At 36.9% G+C, this 15116-nt stretch overlaps 1 protein-coding gene and 1 pseudogene across 1 annotated transcript; both read left to right on the top strand.

The window, feature by feature from the left end:
- The first annotated feature begins 3302 nt into the window (after positions 1-3302).
- Positions 3303-6577, top strand: LOC137715546 (double-stranded RNA-binding protein 2). Its single transcript, XM_068454893.2, has 3 exons — positions 3303-4028; positions 5009-5228; positions 5606-6577. Exons 1-3 carry the CDS (start codon positions 3783-3785, stop codon positions 6370-6372), a joined length of 1233 nt encoding a protein of 410 aa, XP_068310994.1. The 5' UTR covers positions 3303-3782; the 3' UTR covers positions 6373-6577.
- A 5798-nt stretch (positions 6578-12375) lies between these two features.
- On the top strand, positions 12376-14658 carry LOC148698142 (uncharacterized; annotated as a pseudogene).
- The last annotated feature ends 458 nt before the right edge of the window (positions 14659-15116 follow it).

The raw sequence follows: 15116 nt of genomic DNA, 5'->3' as shown, positions 1-15116 counted from the left end.
CCTTTATGTTTTGTAAGAATAATATTGAAAGATGAATTGATTTTTCAACATGGTGTAGAAAACAAAAGGAAATAAAATATTAGAACACTTGTTTAATAGCTATTTAGTAACATAGAAAACATACAAAAAATTAACCTGAGTCTGTTTTGGAGAAAATCTTACCTACTGCAGTTTTACCTAACACGTGTCCAATATGCACCAGTCGTAACTTTTATGTCGTATAATTGCAACTAACAAGTATTGAAGATGCATTGGACATAAAAAGCAAACAATAAATCTTATTTGCCACAATTGTATTCAACGAGTGTCTAACATGCACTGGTTATAACTGACATATCCGACCCGGAATGTCCACCTGGACTCGAATCGAGTTGTGCTGGCCGACACTTGGAAGGTGACAAAACCGTAAAATGTAGTGATGTGGAAAAATATGAGTAAATTTAAACCTAAAAGTGATTAAATGCAAGAGTGCTCATGTGAGCGGGATTGAACTCATTCCACATGTGATGTCAGAACATAAATAAAATACAGTATAAGTAAAATAAGAATTATACCATCATAAGTAATCTCCTATAACAACATTTGTCATGAATCTTCATCGACACAAAAATTCTGCCACTAAGGCCATCTCCAATGGAGCCGGCTGCCGGCCACAGGGCCATAGGCCAAAATAGGGGTGGGTGCATGTTGGTTTGGGTCAGTTTTGGGCCAAAACCGAAACCAAACCGACCTAGTCAGTTTGGCCAAAATTATAAATCGAAACCGACCAAGCTAGGTCTACAACTAATCGAGTTGGTTAACCGAATGTGGCGGGTTGGTTTGGATTGGTTCTATGTTTATGTGAAGACAAAAATACATAATAAATTTATCTTCCAAAGGCCACACCAATACGAGTGTTTGCTCAAAGGAAAACACAAATGAAGCAACCCAAGGATAGCACCAAAGCAACAACTAAGCTTTTCTGGCGATTAATACCATGTAAAGCTATATCGATTTTGTAGTAATGTATAACTGTGAGCGATTTTAGGGAGAGAAAGTATTAGACTTGAGGAAGAAGAAAGAAACTTGTATTAAGATAATGATCTTACAGAGAGTACATTTAGCTATATATTGTAATGCCTTATAGACTAAGTTCTCCAAATGGTGCCCCTATTATTCTAGAAAATGACTCTTAAACTATTCAGGTTTTGTTTTCATGTAGTAAAAACACGGAAACTCGTAAATAACTAACAATTTATATTACTACACGTATTAATTATGATTAAAAAATAAAATAAAATATATGCGGGTCGGTTCAGTTAACCGCATCCTAAGATTTTTGAGAATCGATTGCCAAACCAATTAAGGTCAGTGCGGTTCGGTTTAACCACCGAAAATTAAAAAAAAAAAAAAAAAAAAACCAAACCAAACCAAACCATCGGTACAGTTTGGGCGGTTCAATGAGTCCTTTTTTTTTTTTTTAATAAATGCCTTGCCCTAGGCCAAAATATAGCCAAATGGCTAGGTAAACATAACTAGGCCAAAAAGTTGGGCCCAGCTGTGCTGCTAGCTGATGTCATGCAGTTTTTTTTTTTTTTTTTAAGATGAAATTTAAAAAAATAATAATAAAAATTCTAATTTTTTTTCTATAAATACCTAGGTCATTTTTACACCATTTCTCACATTCTTTTCACCATTCCATACTATATTACCTCATTTTAATGTCTAAGTTGTTAATATGCAAATAAAATTAAAATATTTAATAACATGAAACTTAAAACAATATTTAGCGACAAGTGGCCTTCAAAATATGTCTAAAAACCTTATTTCAATATGGTAGTTTAATTCAATTAACCAATAAAATTAAATAACAAACTTAAAATAATAAATTATTGAGGGGCTAAAAAATAGCCCATTTCGGTTGGAGATGATATATAAATATGGCATAGCACTGTTCATTAAAAAATAATTGCTTGCAAGACTATAATCTGAATGGAGGCTAAACTTAGCCCTTTTGGTTAGAGATGGCCTAAATATTTTCAAAAAGGTTTTACAAAGCTTTATTTTTAGGCCCACTCACCATTATTTTTCACCCCTCTATGATTTAATAGCAAAGCTTTTGTGTTGACGAGGAAATCAAATTGATTTTTCCACATGGTGAGGGAAAACAAAAGGAAATAAATTCTTGAATGCCTACACGAAACAAATCTCAATTGTTTAATAGATATGTTTTGTAACACTGAAACAATCAACATGAGCCTGTTTTGGAGAAAATCTTACCTATTGCAATTTTTTTTACGGTTGTCTAATTGCAACTAACAAGTGTCGAACATGCATTGGCCATAAAAAGCAAACAATAAATCTTAAATGCCACAATTGTAATCAACGAGCGTCTAGTATGCACTGGTTATAACTGACATATCGTTGTCCCGTTGCAGACAACCCATCGATTCACATGCACTGATCATAACTCACATTAGCCGTTTTATTGCTTACAACGAGTGTCTCACATGCATCGGTTCTACAGTCACATGATCAGTGCATATCAATGCATGTAACACGCTCGTATGCACTAAAACAACTACATGTTTTCACTCCCTTTTGAGAAACATAATTAAATGATATTAAGTTATAATCGGTAAATGGTATCAAAATAATACAATATTGATTAGCGTAAAAATAAAATAAAAATTAATTATCTTTCTCTTGTTAACAAATCTCTCGTGATTTGCAATTAGTATTATGACGTAGTGATATTCTTTTTTTATTTATAAGTAAGAGGTCTTAGGTTCGATTTTCGTCAAAGGCAAATCTAAACATATTATTACTAACTCATTATGAAATTTAGACCACTCTCCTACCCTCTTAGTGTAGATAATGTTTGTTCAAAAAAAAAAAAAATCCCTTGTGATTTATGATCATGAAAAATAAATAAATAAAATAAAAACATTAGACAAAATTAAACAAAAGTATAAACGATTAGAAAAATGATATGCGGTTGTCATTTCTTCATAAAATATCAATTAACCTAATACTTACTTTGTAACATTTAAAATTTTGTTTTGTTTTTTGTCGTATATTTGAAGTTTAAAAATATAGAACACGGAAAGAAAAATAAAAGAAAAATGGCGGTGAAATACATACCAAGTTTGTACGCAAAGTGATGTTGTATATTTTTACATTATATAAAATTTCACTGCAATTGTTAATTAAATTAAATTAGTGTCACTTCATCTCGTACACTAGCAAAGAAAGGAAAAAAAGAAAATCTAAGAAAAGATGGCATCCACGGAACCCATGCAGAAGCAGCCTAACGTTCAGTTGACTCCCACCAATAAAACCCCACTATTTAATTTAACTCCCGTCTCTCTCTTCTCTCTCCCCCCCCAATATTTTATTATTACCTTCCCCAAAAGACAAACTCCACTCTCCTAAAATATTACCCCCCCTGACCCTGAGTGGCCTCCCTTCTCTCTCCTCCATGTCTCTCTCTCTCTCTCTCCCTCTCCCTCCCTCCCTTTCGCAGCTTCACATCCCCCAACTCCAAAGTCCCAACCTCCTCTCTGCAAACTCAATTTCACACCACCACTCACAAAAACCCTAAAATCCTCTGATCTCAACCGGAACCATTTCCCTCCGGCCCCCAGAAACCCAAATCCACTTTCGACCCGACCCAAAATCGGCGCCGATCCGATCTCGCGCCGGCTCCTCCCATTACCTAAACCCAACCTTGGAGCTCCGAGAACAGTTGGGTCGGACGGAGACGCACAGGGAGGGAGACTGAAGAGAAGAGGGGCGAAGAAATGTACAAGAACCAGCTGCAAGAGCTGGCCCAAAGGAGCTGCTTCAACTTGCCTTCCTACACGTGCATTCGGGAAGGTCCGGACCACGCGCCCAGGTTCAAGGCCAACGTCAACTTTAACGGCGAGATCTTCGAAAGCCCTCACCACTGCACCACTCTCCGCCAGGCCGAACACTCCGCCGCCGAGGTCGCCCTCAACTACCTCTCCAATCGCGGCCCCTCTCACTCTCTTGCCGCTAGGATTCTGGTTAGTTATCTCTCTCTTTCTCTTCACACCGTTGGGATTCCTTTGGGGTTTTGCGCGCGTGGTCTTCAGTCGCCGCTCGGTTTCTCGCTGATCAGTTGCTGTGCGAACATGATGAGCTCGCAACTGAAATCAATAATTTATAAAATTATAATTTTGTTCTTTTTGCAATTTCAAAATTTGGTGTTTTGTATGGGGTTTGCTAATGTGCGCCGTGTAAGTGATCAAGCATGTCCTGCTCACCGGACTTGTGCGGAAGTCGGAGGTGGGGATCACTGGCCGGCCGGGATTAGGCTCTTGAGGTTGGGAACTGGGCGAAATGACGGAAATGCCCCTCTTCTTGTTGTACTTGATAGCAGTGGGGCGTTCTTAAAATCCAGTTTGGATTCTCTGAATTCTGAAAAGCTGATGACTATGCTAACTGGAAACGTGCTAGTAATTAAATCGTCAGGGAGGGGTATTTTGGTCATATAAAATGTGGGTTTCCATAGTCAACTTCAGGGAACCTGTTCTCTTTCTAGTTGTCCGCCTGATTGGTTGCCGGGAAAACAGAGCAAGTCAATTTCTTTTTGTAACTTTATATGGAATTGGTTTATTATTTAATTTACAACTTGGCATGTGTTTTGGTGCAATTTGGAGGAGGAAATTTGATCTCAGGAAACTTGATTGTGTTGTTGTTGTTGATGGAAATTGATGCATTCTCGTTGAGTTAATCGGCATCAAGGAGGTTGAAATGGCCATTAAACTTTGTTTCCATGCTTTATCTACATTTTTCGGGTCGGTTGTGAATTGATATGACACCTAAACTATCCTCCCTTCCAAAAGTATTTAGGAAATTTTGCTACCAAATGTAATTAGTTGAAATGGGTCTGTAATTTTCCAATGTCATTATCACTTTGATGTGTTTGTAACTTGGTATACAATGCGTTTTGCGATTTCATTTGGTATGTTGTCTTGATTCTGATAGGCCTTGTTTTGCTCAGGATGAGACGGGAGTTTACAAGAACCTCTTGCAGGAAATTGCTCAACGAGTAGGAGCTCCGTTGCCACAGTACAAAACCTTCAGGTCTGGCCTTGGCCACCTACCTGTTTTCACCGGGGTAGTTGAATTGGCTGGAATCACATTTACAGGGGAACCTGCCAAGAACAAAAAACAAGCAGAGAAGAATGCAGCGATGGCAGCTTGGTCATCTTTGAAACAATGTGAGTTCCTGTGTACTAGTCAGACTTATATTTCATCGCATTGTATTATTTTGGATCACAGTTTTTCTGGAATTTGATTTTAGTTTAGCGCCCATCTAAACCCTAAACCCTTTTGCATCTGCTGCTTTCATTTTAATGTTCTTCTCTTTGGCAAATAAAAGATGTTCTGTTTTTTTTTTTTTTTTTGTGTCGTTTCTTTCTGTATGATACTCATCTATGAAATTATCGCGATATCTCTTTGAAGTCATCCTTCCATATTATGTTCCAATTAAAAAAAAAACTTCTATGTATTGAACTTGGTGATATATTATGAGAGTTGGGGTCAAAGTTTAGTAACTTTTGTGTTTAACTTGAATCGCATATTTTATATTGGACAGTGGCAAAGGAAACTGCAAGCTCTTCATCTGAGCCCGAGCACAATGATGAGCTGGAACAGATCACTATAGCACGAGCCTTAATCAATTATCGGTTAAAGGAAAAAATGACAATGGCAAATCCAACCGCTCCAATTCTATTTCCGAAGAAGTTTCCATTTCAGAACCGCAGACCTACAAGTCCACAACCTCCACCTGCTCACACCTCAAAAATACTGCCCTTAATTTGCCAAAAGCAAGCTCTGCGGAGCAGATTCCAGTCAAATGCAACACATGATAATCGTGTTACATCATCACAGGCTTCTTCAATAGACAGTCGTGTGATGCGTCCCCAAAGATTCCCTGCTGCAGGGGCAGCTCCTTATGTACCCATCCGACAATTGAGGACTCCTTGCCATGGGATTGCACCGCCAGTGACAATAAGGACAGCGGTGCCTGTGTTCTCAGCACCACCTCATGCAATGCCCTGCCAAACAATGCATATTCCACCCGTACGAGTGGCTCCTCCTGTCACTGTGAGGCAGGCTGTACCTGTATTTTCTTCTTCACCGGTTAAGAAAGATGATCCACCGACCACTCGGAAAGAAGAATCGCCAATCATTTTGAAAGAAGATTCTCCAATCGTTCAGAAAGAAGATTCTCCAATCGTTATTGCTCCAGCTGTGCAGAATAAATCAATAGGTCAAGTAGAGGAAACTGTAAGAGCAGCAGCTGCCAACGATTTGGAGGAATTGAGGACAATTGAAATCTTGGAACAACTAAAAATTTGATGGTCGTCGGGAAGAACTTAATCCGTGGGAGGTACAAGTGGTTTTGTTGGCTTGAAGTTCGTCCTGTCATATTTCTCATCTTATTATATGTGTTGTCTTTTTTCTTGCTGTTGCCGGTGTTTTCTTTATCCCTTTTTGTTCTGTTAAAACTTCAGTTGGCAGGTTGATTTAGAATTAGAAAATCTCATATCTATGCTCTTCAAAAGTAGCTTGCTATTTTAATTACTAATTTTGCATTAGGAAAGTGATTTCTGCACTCGCATTAGGCCCCCATGCCCTCCTGTTTCTTATAGCCTCTAGATTGAATGCATCAATGCTGAGTGTGAAAATGAGTGCACAAGGAGAAAACGGGGAGTGAATATCAACTCTCTTCATATATCGTTTACGCTACTTCTGTATGCCATTCAAAACGAGCTGCGTGCTGCAGAGAATAGGAATGACACATGATTTTGACATGTATTGATTTGAATTGCTAGTGTATGCGGTAACGACACGTTTTTTCACATCATTTTTCTCTTCCTACACGTTTATTTCATTTCATAAACCAAAACAAGATGAACTGAAATGAGCAAGGGTGTGTCGAAGGAGAAAATGGGTTTGGAAATCATTTTCCTAATCAACACCCTCGCATATCAAAGTTCTAGCGAGTCAAATAAATCGCTAAACAACGGTCTAGTGAGATTCAGTATCAGTCTCCAATTTGTTAGAGGAGGTCATGAGTTTCGAGTCAATTTTTAACTTGAGTCTCCGTTCTAATTATGTTTTTTAATGTAACTTGCATTACAAGTGTTGCATTTTTACCACTTGAAATAAAGCCTTTGTATTTTGCATCACTATAAACAATTTCTTCAACACTACGTTACACTTTGATGGTGCACAAAGAATTGTGGATTAAACAGGTCCCAAAATCCTTTGCCAAAAAATTAAATAACATGGCCCAAATCCTTTCCTCATCATAATCCATCTTCTCTAGGCTGGGCTCTCCCACAACAACATGAGCAAGGTTTTCTCAAGACCATCCAACTGGATCGGACCTTATGCCAATATTCTAACTCCTTTCACACAAGAAATTCTTTTGAGGTCAAAAGTTCGAAGTAACTTGAACATCAAGTGCACATGATTTATTTTGGATAAAAATTTTAACGGGATTAGGATGGGAAGACAAATTAATAATGTCGAAAATTGATATGACAAATTACTTAAATTTTAGTTCATATAAAAAATTGAAAAAAATCTATAAGTTCATATGACATTTCAAAAAAATTTCTTTTGCATAAGGTTATAACAACTACCAGTGAACAACTAACAAGTCATAAGACAAGAATATTTACATGTTATAAATCGACTATGCCTTTGTCCTCTTCTTAAGCCTTGACTCACCCTCCACGGCAAAGCAATGGAGATTGGAGTCTGGTAACCAAAATTATCACTTGCTAACGCTCTAACCCGAGTAACCTAGGTCACGTGGAATCTCATGTGATTTGGCAAGAATCACCTTGCAAGACTAAATCGATAATGAAGTAGTACGCATACGATTAGGCATGAGTAAACTTACTTATATGTAGAAGTGGTAAGCATATGATTCATTCTGTTTACCAATTAATATCTCTTCCTACCCAACAAAATATAAAGTTCTAAATTTATATTATAAGTGATAGAGGGCATTGGGTGCAAGGGAGGGGTGTCGGAGAGAGACACTCTATTGTCATCAGTTTGCCACATGACAAACATCTATTGAATGATAAATTCACTTTTAAATATGTGACAAGCGTTTATTGGGCGAATGATGCTATTCAGACTATGTCTTGATTGCAGGATAAAATATTTTGTGTAAGAGGCATTGTTGGAATGAGTTGACACCAGCGGTGGACTAGTTAAATTCACAAGTTCTACCAGCGAGTTTTATTTTGTGTTTTTGCATTGATTGTCTTAAGGGGAGAAATTGGGAACTCCATGCGGGGAACATAAGTTTTTATTAGTTTGAAATAGAAATCCTTAAGTTATTATGTAAAATGATACAAGAACTACTGGAGTTGTGTCACCCGATACAAGCCAGAAATGTGGATGGACTTAATCTCACATTGATTTAGTCTCTCCTTGAATTCTATAACCTTCTTAGCACTTTTGTAACGTTTCGTTGATTTCAGTTCATTAAGTAATATATGTAGTTTCGTAGTCCTTTTCTGGTTTGTGGGATGTACTCTCAGTCTCATAGAATGTTTAGCATGTGAGAAGCAAAACAATCAATTGAATTAAGCCAGTCTTCAAGTCTTTGGTATTTGGTAAGCCCCACAGGACATTGGTTCTTAACTAGGAACAATTGAACATAAGGATAGGCTGTTCAAGTCATTTGCTCATAACCCCATCTTTTCTTGCATTTGGTCACACCTAAACGGTCTACAAGGTTTTTAAAGCAAAGTTTGAGCCATATACGTCCTAATTTCTTAAAATGTAGGAGCCAAATACCAAAATGCACCAAAATTTGGGCCATATGAATGCTTATAAAACACGCAAAATGGTTATTGCAATTGAATCCATATTGTCCTCATACCACCGGGGAATTGTCTATGTCCCTTTAACAGACAGCAAAAGAATCCCATGGACCAATAAATTTAGGTACAAATTCATTCAGTCGAAAGAGGAAATGTACAAAATCAAACTCACATCTTTGTTGGATCAGAAACTGCAGGTCGTATTTACCACTCTGACTGGTTATAAAAGTGCACCAATTGGTTTGGGACAGATTTCTCAGGTCATCTTCATCCCAAAACGAATAGATCTAGACAGACTCTCGTCACAAGTTGTATATAACTATGAGTTTATATATCTCATCATGTGTACGTGCATGGTAAAGAAATAAATACATGATTACATATAACTAGTAATATAGTAGATTTTTTTTTCCTTCTGCGTGAACATAATGCTCTATTAAATTGTTTATAGTCACACAATAACTAAAGAGAATTATTATGGGCACTTCAAAATTCTCATTTTGCACTCTAGATTTTCTATATTTGGAAACAAAAAGCACATTTATGAGGATTGCAAAATAAGATTTTTAGAGTGCTAATAAAAGTTCCCCAACTAAAAGCTTTGTAAATGTGTTGTTCCTAAACCAGAGTCGGATGCAGGCTAGGACCTAGGTGGTCTCCCAAGACCACCCGGAGTTTAGAAAATATATATTTGAATGTCTTCTGAGGGTAATACTTGCTAGGCATATATTGATAAGTTGCGTGAATAACACAAGCCAAATTCTCTCAATATAACTCATAAAGTGTCCGACGAAATATCTCAGTGAATAATTTGATTTTTTCTTTGCGCACTTCGTGCTTTGTTTCTATCTAAAAAACTTGGACCTTTAACACTGAAACCATCTAAGATTCGAATCATGAATCCGCCACTCTCTTTACCATATCTAAAAGAGAAATGCTAAGGAGACATTCTCAGTGGGACTCTTTGTCATCTCATGTTTTTTGCACAATCTTTTATAATGTTAGCATCATGAAAATTAACATTAAATTGTGAGATGGAGAGTCCCACTTTGAAAAAGTCTCTTTCTTATACCAACATTATAAAACATTGTGCAAAAAAAAAATAAGACAACAAAGAATATATAAAAAGTCCTGCTTTAAAAAGAATCTCGGAGCAATCCTCCTATTTAAAATAGTGGTCCAAATCATCTAGAATTTTGGCTTGCAAATCTTGTATATACCATTCATTTCATGCATGCTTGGGTATCTCTCTGGTTCATCTACCTCAAGGCTCACTAACGTTTACAATGCCAAGTTTGACACACAATAATGTGACACCGATATATTTATTGAGTTTAAACCTAAGTGTGCTAATTTTGTTTAGAATAACATGAGATAGGATTTTCGTCAGTTTCTTTTTGTGAAGATTCCAGGGATTGTGTAATCATGTCCTTTTATCGTACATCATGCGATCAGAAATTATTTTAAATTATATTATTTAAAATTGAACATAAATAGTATATAACGAAAACTGACCGCACGATGTACGATAAACGAAAAAAATTAAAGAATCTCCGAAATCCTCACAAAGAGAATCCGGCGAGAATCCTATCTCGAATAACATATTCTTATAGCTAAATTACAAAAAACTACCTCAACTATCGGGTAGTTAACAGTTTTATACCTCATCTTTAAAAAGTTTCAATGTCATACCTTATGTACAAATTTGTTGCAATGTTCTACCTATGTTACGTTGTCTGTCAATTACTCCATTATATGCTGACGTGGCTTATGCTAGGTCTCATCCTCTCCACATATGAACTTCTACGTTGGTTTCTGATACACGTAGATTGTCTAAAAGGATGACACATGTATATTACAAAAAAATTAAAATTAATTTTTTTTAAAATAACAAAAAATATATATATATATTTTATATTTTATATTTAATTTCCCTTGTGAAGTGTGCAATTCGACTTGAAGCCTGAAGCCCCAACCATGCAATTCCATTCTCATCGTTTTAATTCCCAAATCAAAGAACCCTAACCTTAATTTCATATCACCCGCCCCAAATCGTCAGCCAAATCACGATCAATAGTTCATTCAGCAAAAACCCTTTGTTTAGGGCTTGTCCTCACTTACCTTCCTTTTGTTTGTTTTTGTTGAAAACCCTAAGTTCTTCTGGTTTTCGAAGGATTTGACAGTATTTCGAAGGAATCGAAATGGGGTGGAATGTGCGCGATGATCCCAAGAAAACGACGCCTACCTACTATAAGTACAAATTTCAGTTCGTTTTGTGCTTCGTTGTTTCCCTTTTTTTATTCTTATTATTCTAGGTTTGTTGATTCCAAAATCTTTGTAGGCAATATGTGGGTTTCATTGATTGTTTATTCGAAATGTATATTGATATGTTGTAGAATGGGGGTCCTGTGGGTGCTTTGTTTATTGTTGTCAAGAAAAAGGTTGTTTGGGTGCTAGTCGTCCAGGGGGTCTGGTGGGTGCTTTGTATTTTGTTGTTGGGGAAAAGGTATTTTGGGTGCTGGTGGTCGTGGGGGTCATTTGGATAATTGTTTAACAAAAGTTCAAATTTGGGTACTTTTGTTTTGTTTGTTTATTCTAATGTTGGATAATGGAGGGTCCTTTTGGTGTTTTGTTTGTTGGAGATGGGTAGGTTATTTTCAAATTTATTCAAAATGCTTATTGATTTGTTGGATAATGAGGTCCTTTTGGGTCCTCTTGTGACTTAATGTCACTTCCTATGATAGATGATACGGTGGAAGCTTTAGGATATAATGAGATATTCATGAACTACTACTACTACTACAAGATTCCCAACATGGACATTCATAATGGTTTGAAGCCCATTCAAAGTGATGTCGATGTATAGAAGATGTGCAACTTTACTCCAAAGGCTCGACTATTAGACATGTACATTGAAGAATTCTCTGCATAAGAAGCCTTTACCAAGCAACAACATTTTATGGAGTCTATGGAGTGCATCGGTCCAAGCACAATGGTTATTGAGGAATTAAGTGATGAGGAAGATGACGTTATGGCAATAACTTGTAAACCAAGAAAAAGAAAGGGGTTGCTAGCTATTGAGGGACCCTCAGATAATAAGGGGGTGTCTATTGAAGAAAAGGTGACTATTATGTGCTCGGATGATGGTTTTCACCAAGAAGAGATGGCTGGTACAAGTGTGGCTGAGGTTGAAGATGTACAAGTTGCTGAACAAGTTGATGAACAAGATGTACAAGTTGATGAACAAATACAAGTTGGTGAAGAAGGTGAATACGAATATGGTGATACCTTCTTTGATGTACCTATCAATTTTGAAGGAGACCAAGAAGGAAGTGATGAAAAAGATCCTGAAGAAGACAGTGACTTTGTAGAGAGTGATTATGGGAGTGATGAAGATAACCTAAATTTTGCTAAGTATAATGTGATTCAAGAAACATATGAGATGCAATATGAGCAAAGAACATGAAGGCAATCTCAGAAAAGGAAAAAAAAAGGCCAATTGAGGAAAGCAATGAAGGAGAAAAAGAGCAAGTCAATGAAAGAGAAGGGGAAAGACAAGAAGAGGAATGACAACAAAAGGTTAAAGAAGCTGAAAATGGGGAGGTGAATCTGGTTCATGATCTAGATTATAATTCTGATGCTTTGGAAAGTGTACACTTTGAAGATGAGGAATGAGGCAAAAACAGATAGCATTATCCAAAGTTTAATGAGAAAACGGACATGAAGTTTCCAAAATTTACTCTAGGGCTTATTTTCAGAGACAATGTGCAATTCAAGAGAGCCGTCATGACGTATTCCTTAGAAATTCATTTTCATAGGAATGAGAAGTTGAAGATTACTGTCAAGTGTGCAAAAGACTGCCCTTGGATGTGTGCTGCTGGCAAAATGTATGGATCAAACAACATCCAAATCAAGACAATCCTTGATGACCACACCTGTGGGAGGACTTCGGCAAATAAGAACATGACTACTTCTTTACTCACAGATTTGTACTTAGATCGGATAAAGCTCAATCCCACATGGCTTGTCGAATCCTTTTTATCCACTGTGGAATCCGAGTAGAATTATGGGTGTACAAATATGAAGGCTTATAGGGCATTGAATAAAGCTTTTAAGATTATTGAAGGGAAACATGCATAGCAATATACAAACTGTAGGATTTTGCTGAGGAAGTACGAAGGACTAACCTTGGAAGCACTGTGAAGCTGAAGTTGGATGAAGAAAGGTTTTAGAGGATATATGTTTGTTTGGGGGCATGCAAAGAAGGCTTTAAGGTAGGATGTAGACCTTTGATAGGTTTAGATGGATGCCACTTAAAGGTTTTACATGGAGGGCAGTTGCTATGTACTGTTGGCATTGATCCAAACGATGAGACATGAGTTATTGCTTATGCAATGGTGGAAATGGAAAAGAATGCAACTTGGATTTGGTTCTTATAATTGTTAGCTGATGATGTGGGTATAGAAAACCAAAATGGGTGGACATTTATCAATGACAAGTAAAATGGGCTAATTCCAGCATTTCAAAAGGTTCTCCCCAGATGCCACCACAAATTCTGTGTGAGGCATTTGTAACAAACTATAGGAATTTGTTCAAGGGGAAAACTTTAAAGGATGCTCTATGGGTAGTTGCCAAAACAACAACGGTTCCACACTTCAAAATGGCAATGGAGGATGTTAAGAAGCTAGATGAGGCGGGCTACAAATGGCTATGGAAGAAACCTGCAACTCAATGAAGCAAGTCCCACTTTGAAACCTATCCAAAGTGTGACATGTTGCTGAATAATTTGTGTGAATCATTTAATGTAGTCATACTCGTGCCAAGGCAAAAGCCTATTATAACTATGCTGCAAATAATTCACACTATGTTGATTAAGAAAATTCAAATGAGGCAAAGTATAATGATGAAGCAAGTAGGAGATCTCTACCCTAAGATTAAGAAGAAGTTGGAGGAAGCCAAACTCTTAAGTGGCATATGCATTGCACAATGGTCAGGAGTGACCAAATTTCAAGTGGGTGCTCAAGGTGTGGAACAATATGAGGTGGGCTTAGTTGAGAAGACATACTCTTGTAGGAAGTATGACTTGACAGGAATACCTTGCAACCATGCAATATCTACCATCCATTTCAAGAGAGAAAAACCTGAGGATTATTGGATCCTTATTATTCAAAGGCACGGTACTTGGAAGTTTATTCTCACTTGATAATGTCAATGAATGGTATGTCATTATGGGAGAATACTGAAAACCCACCAATCTTGCCTCTATTATATACAAGGTAACTTGGAAGACCAAGGAACAAGAGAAACAGAGAAACGGCTGAATTGAAGAAAGATGGTGAAAAAACTCCCACCAACCCACCAAATAATCCTAATCCACTTAAGCTAGGAAGGAAAGTGCAAGGTGCTTTGAAGTGTACTATATGCAAGCAAGAAGGATATAATTCAAGGACCTATCATCGACATCTTCCTCCAAGGGACAAACATGTAACATTTTGTACTTTCTTTAATCCTTTAATCCTTTAATCCTTTAATGAATGATTTTATACTTTGTTATAGGCATCCACATCAGCACAGGGGAAAGCATCATCATCAGCCGAAGCTACACATAGAAAAAGGACAAAGAAATCTAAGGTAAAAACCTAATCCTCTTCTTTGTAGTTTACAACAGCAAGTTTAGTTTAGAACCTTACTTTGCATCTGACATTTTGTAATGAACATTGAAATTAAATAGGGGATGGTTCATCTGCAAATCCTGAAGCTCATTCGCCAAGACCCACCAAGTAGAGAAAGATAAGGCAAACCAAGACCTAAAGATGCCAGACATTGTAACAAATTATTGTTTTTTAGTTCATGTTTTTTGTGCAATAGGAACTGAAATTATGGTACATGGGTTCTGGAATCAGACATCACAAACTTTGAATTTCTTTTGGTTTTTTGAACTGATTTGGAACCCTAAAAACACTACTTTGCTAGATGGATTTCGGTAGGTTTTTGGAATCAGTGCACTGGGCATTTTGGGATATTTAAGGATGTCTAATGGATATCTTTGTAAATGTTGGATGGATTAACGATGCCATATGAATTACAGTTCATCTTTTGGTCTTTGCAAATGTTTTGTTTGAAGTGGACTTTGTGTTCATCTTTTGGTTATACTTTGTGTTCATCTTTTGGTTATAGTTCATCTTTTGGTTATATCATGTGTTTATGTAGGATTTGTGTTCATCTCTATCTTACATCATGTGTTGATGTGGG

The sequence above is a fragment of the Pyrus communis genome, chromosome 3 (genome assembly GCF_041283825.1).
Source record: "Pyrus communis isolate YQ-2024b chromosome 3, ASM4128382v1, whole genome shotgun sequence".
Classification (NCBI taxonomy): domain Eukaryota; kingdom Viridiplantae; phylum Streptophyta; class Magnoliopsida; order Rosales; family Rosaceae; genus Pyrus; species Pyrus communis.
The sequence above is the reverse complement of the archived record's forward strand: the minus strand, read 5'-3'. Positions and strand labels throughout refer to the sequence as shown.

Excerpts from the sequence above, each read along its gene's own strand:
- LOC137715546 (XM_068454893.2), top strand. The coding sequence starts at position 3,783 with ATGTACAAGAACCAGCTGCAAGAGCTGGCCCAAAGGAGCTGCTTCAAC. Across the intron at positions 4,029-5,008 it reads CTCTTGCCGCTAGGATTCTG|GATGAGACGGGAGTTTACAA; the intron begins GTTAGTTATCTC and ends TGTTTTGCTCAG. Across the intron at positions 5,229-5,605 it reads TTGGTCATCTTTGAAACAAT|TGGCAAAGGAAACTGCAAGC; the intron begins GTGAGTTCCTGT and ends TATATTGGACAG.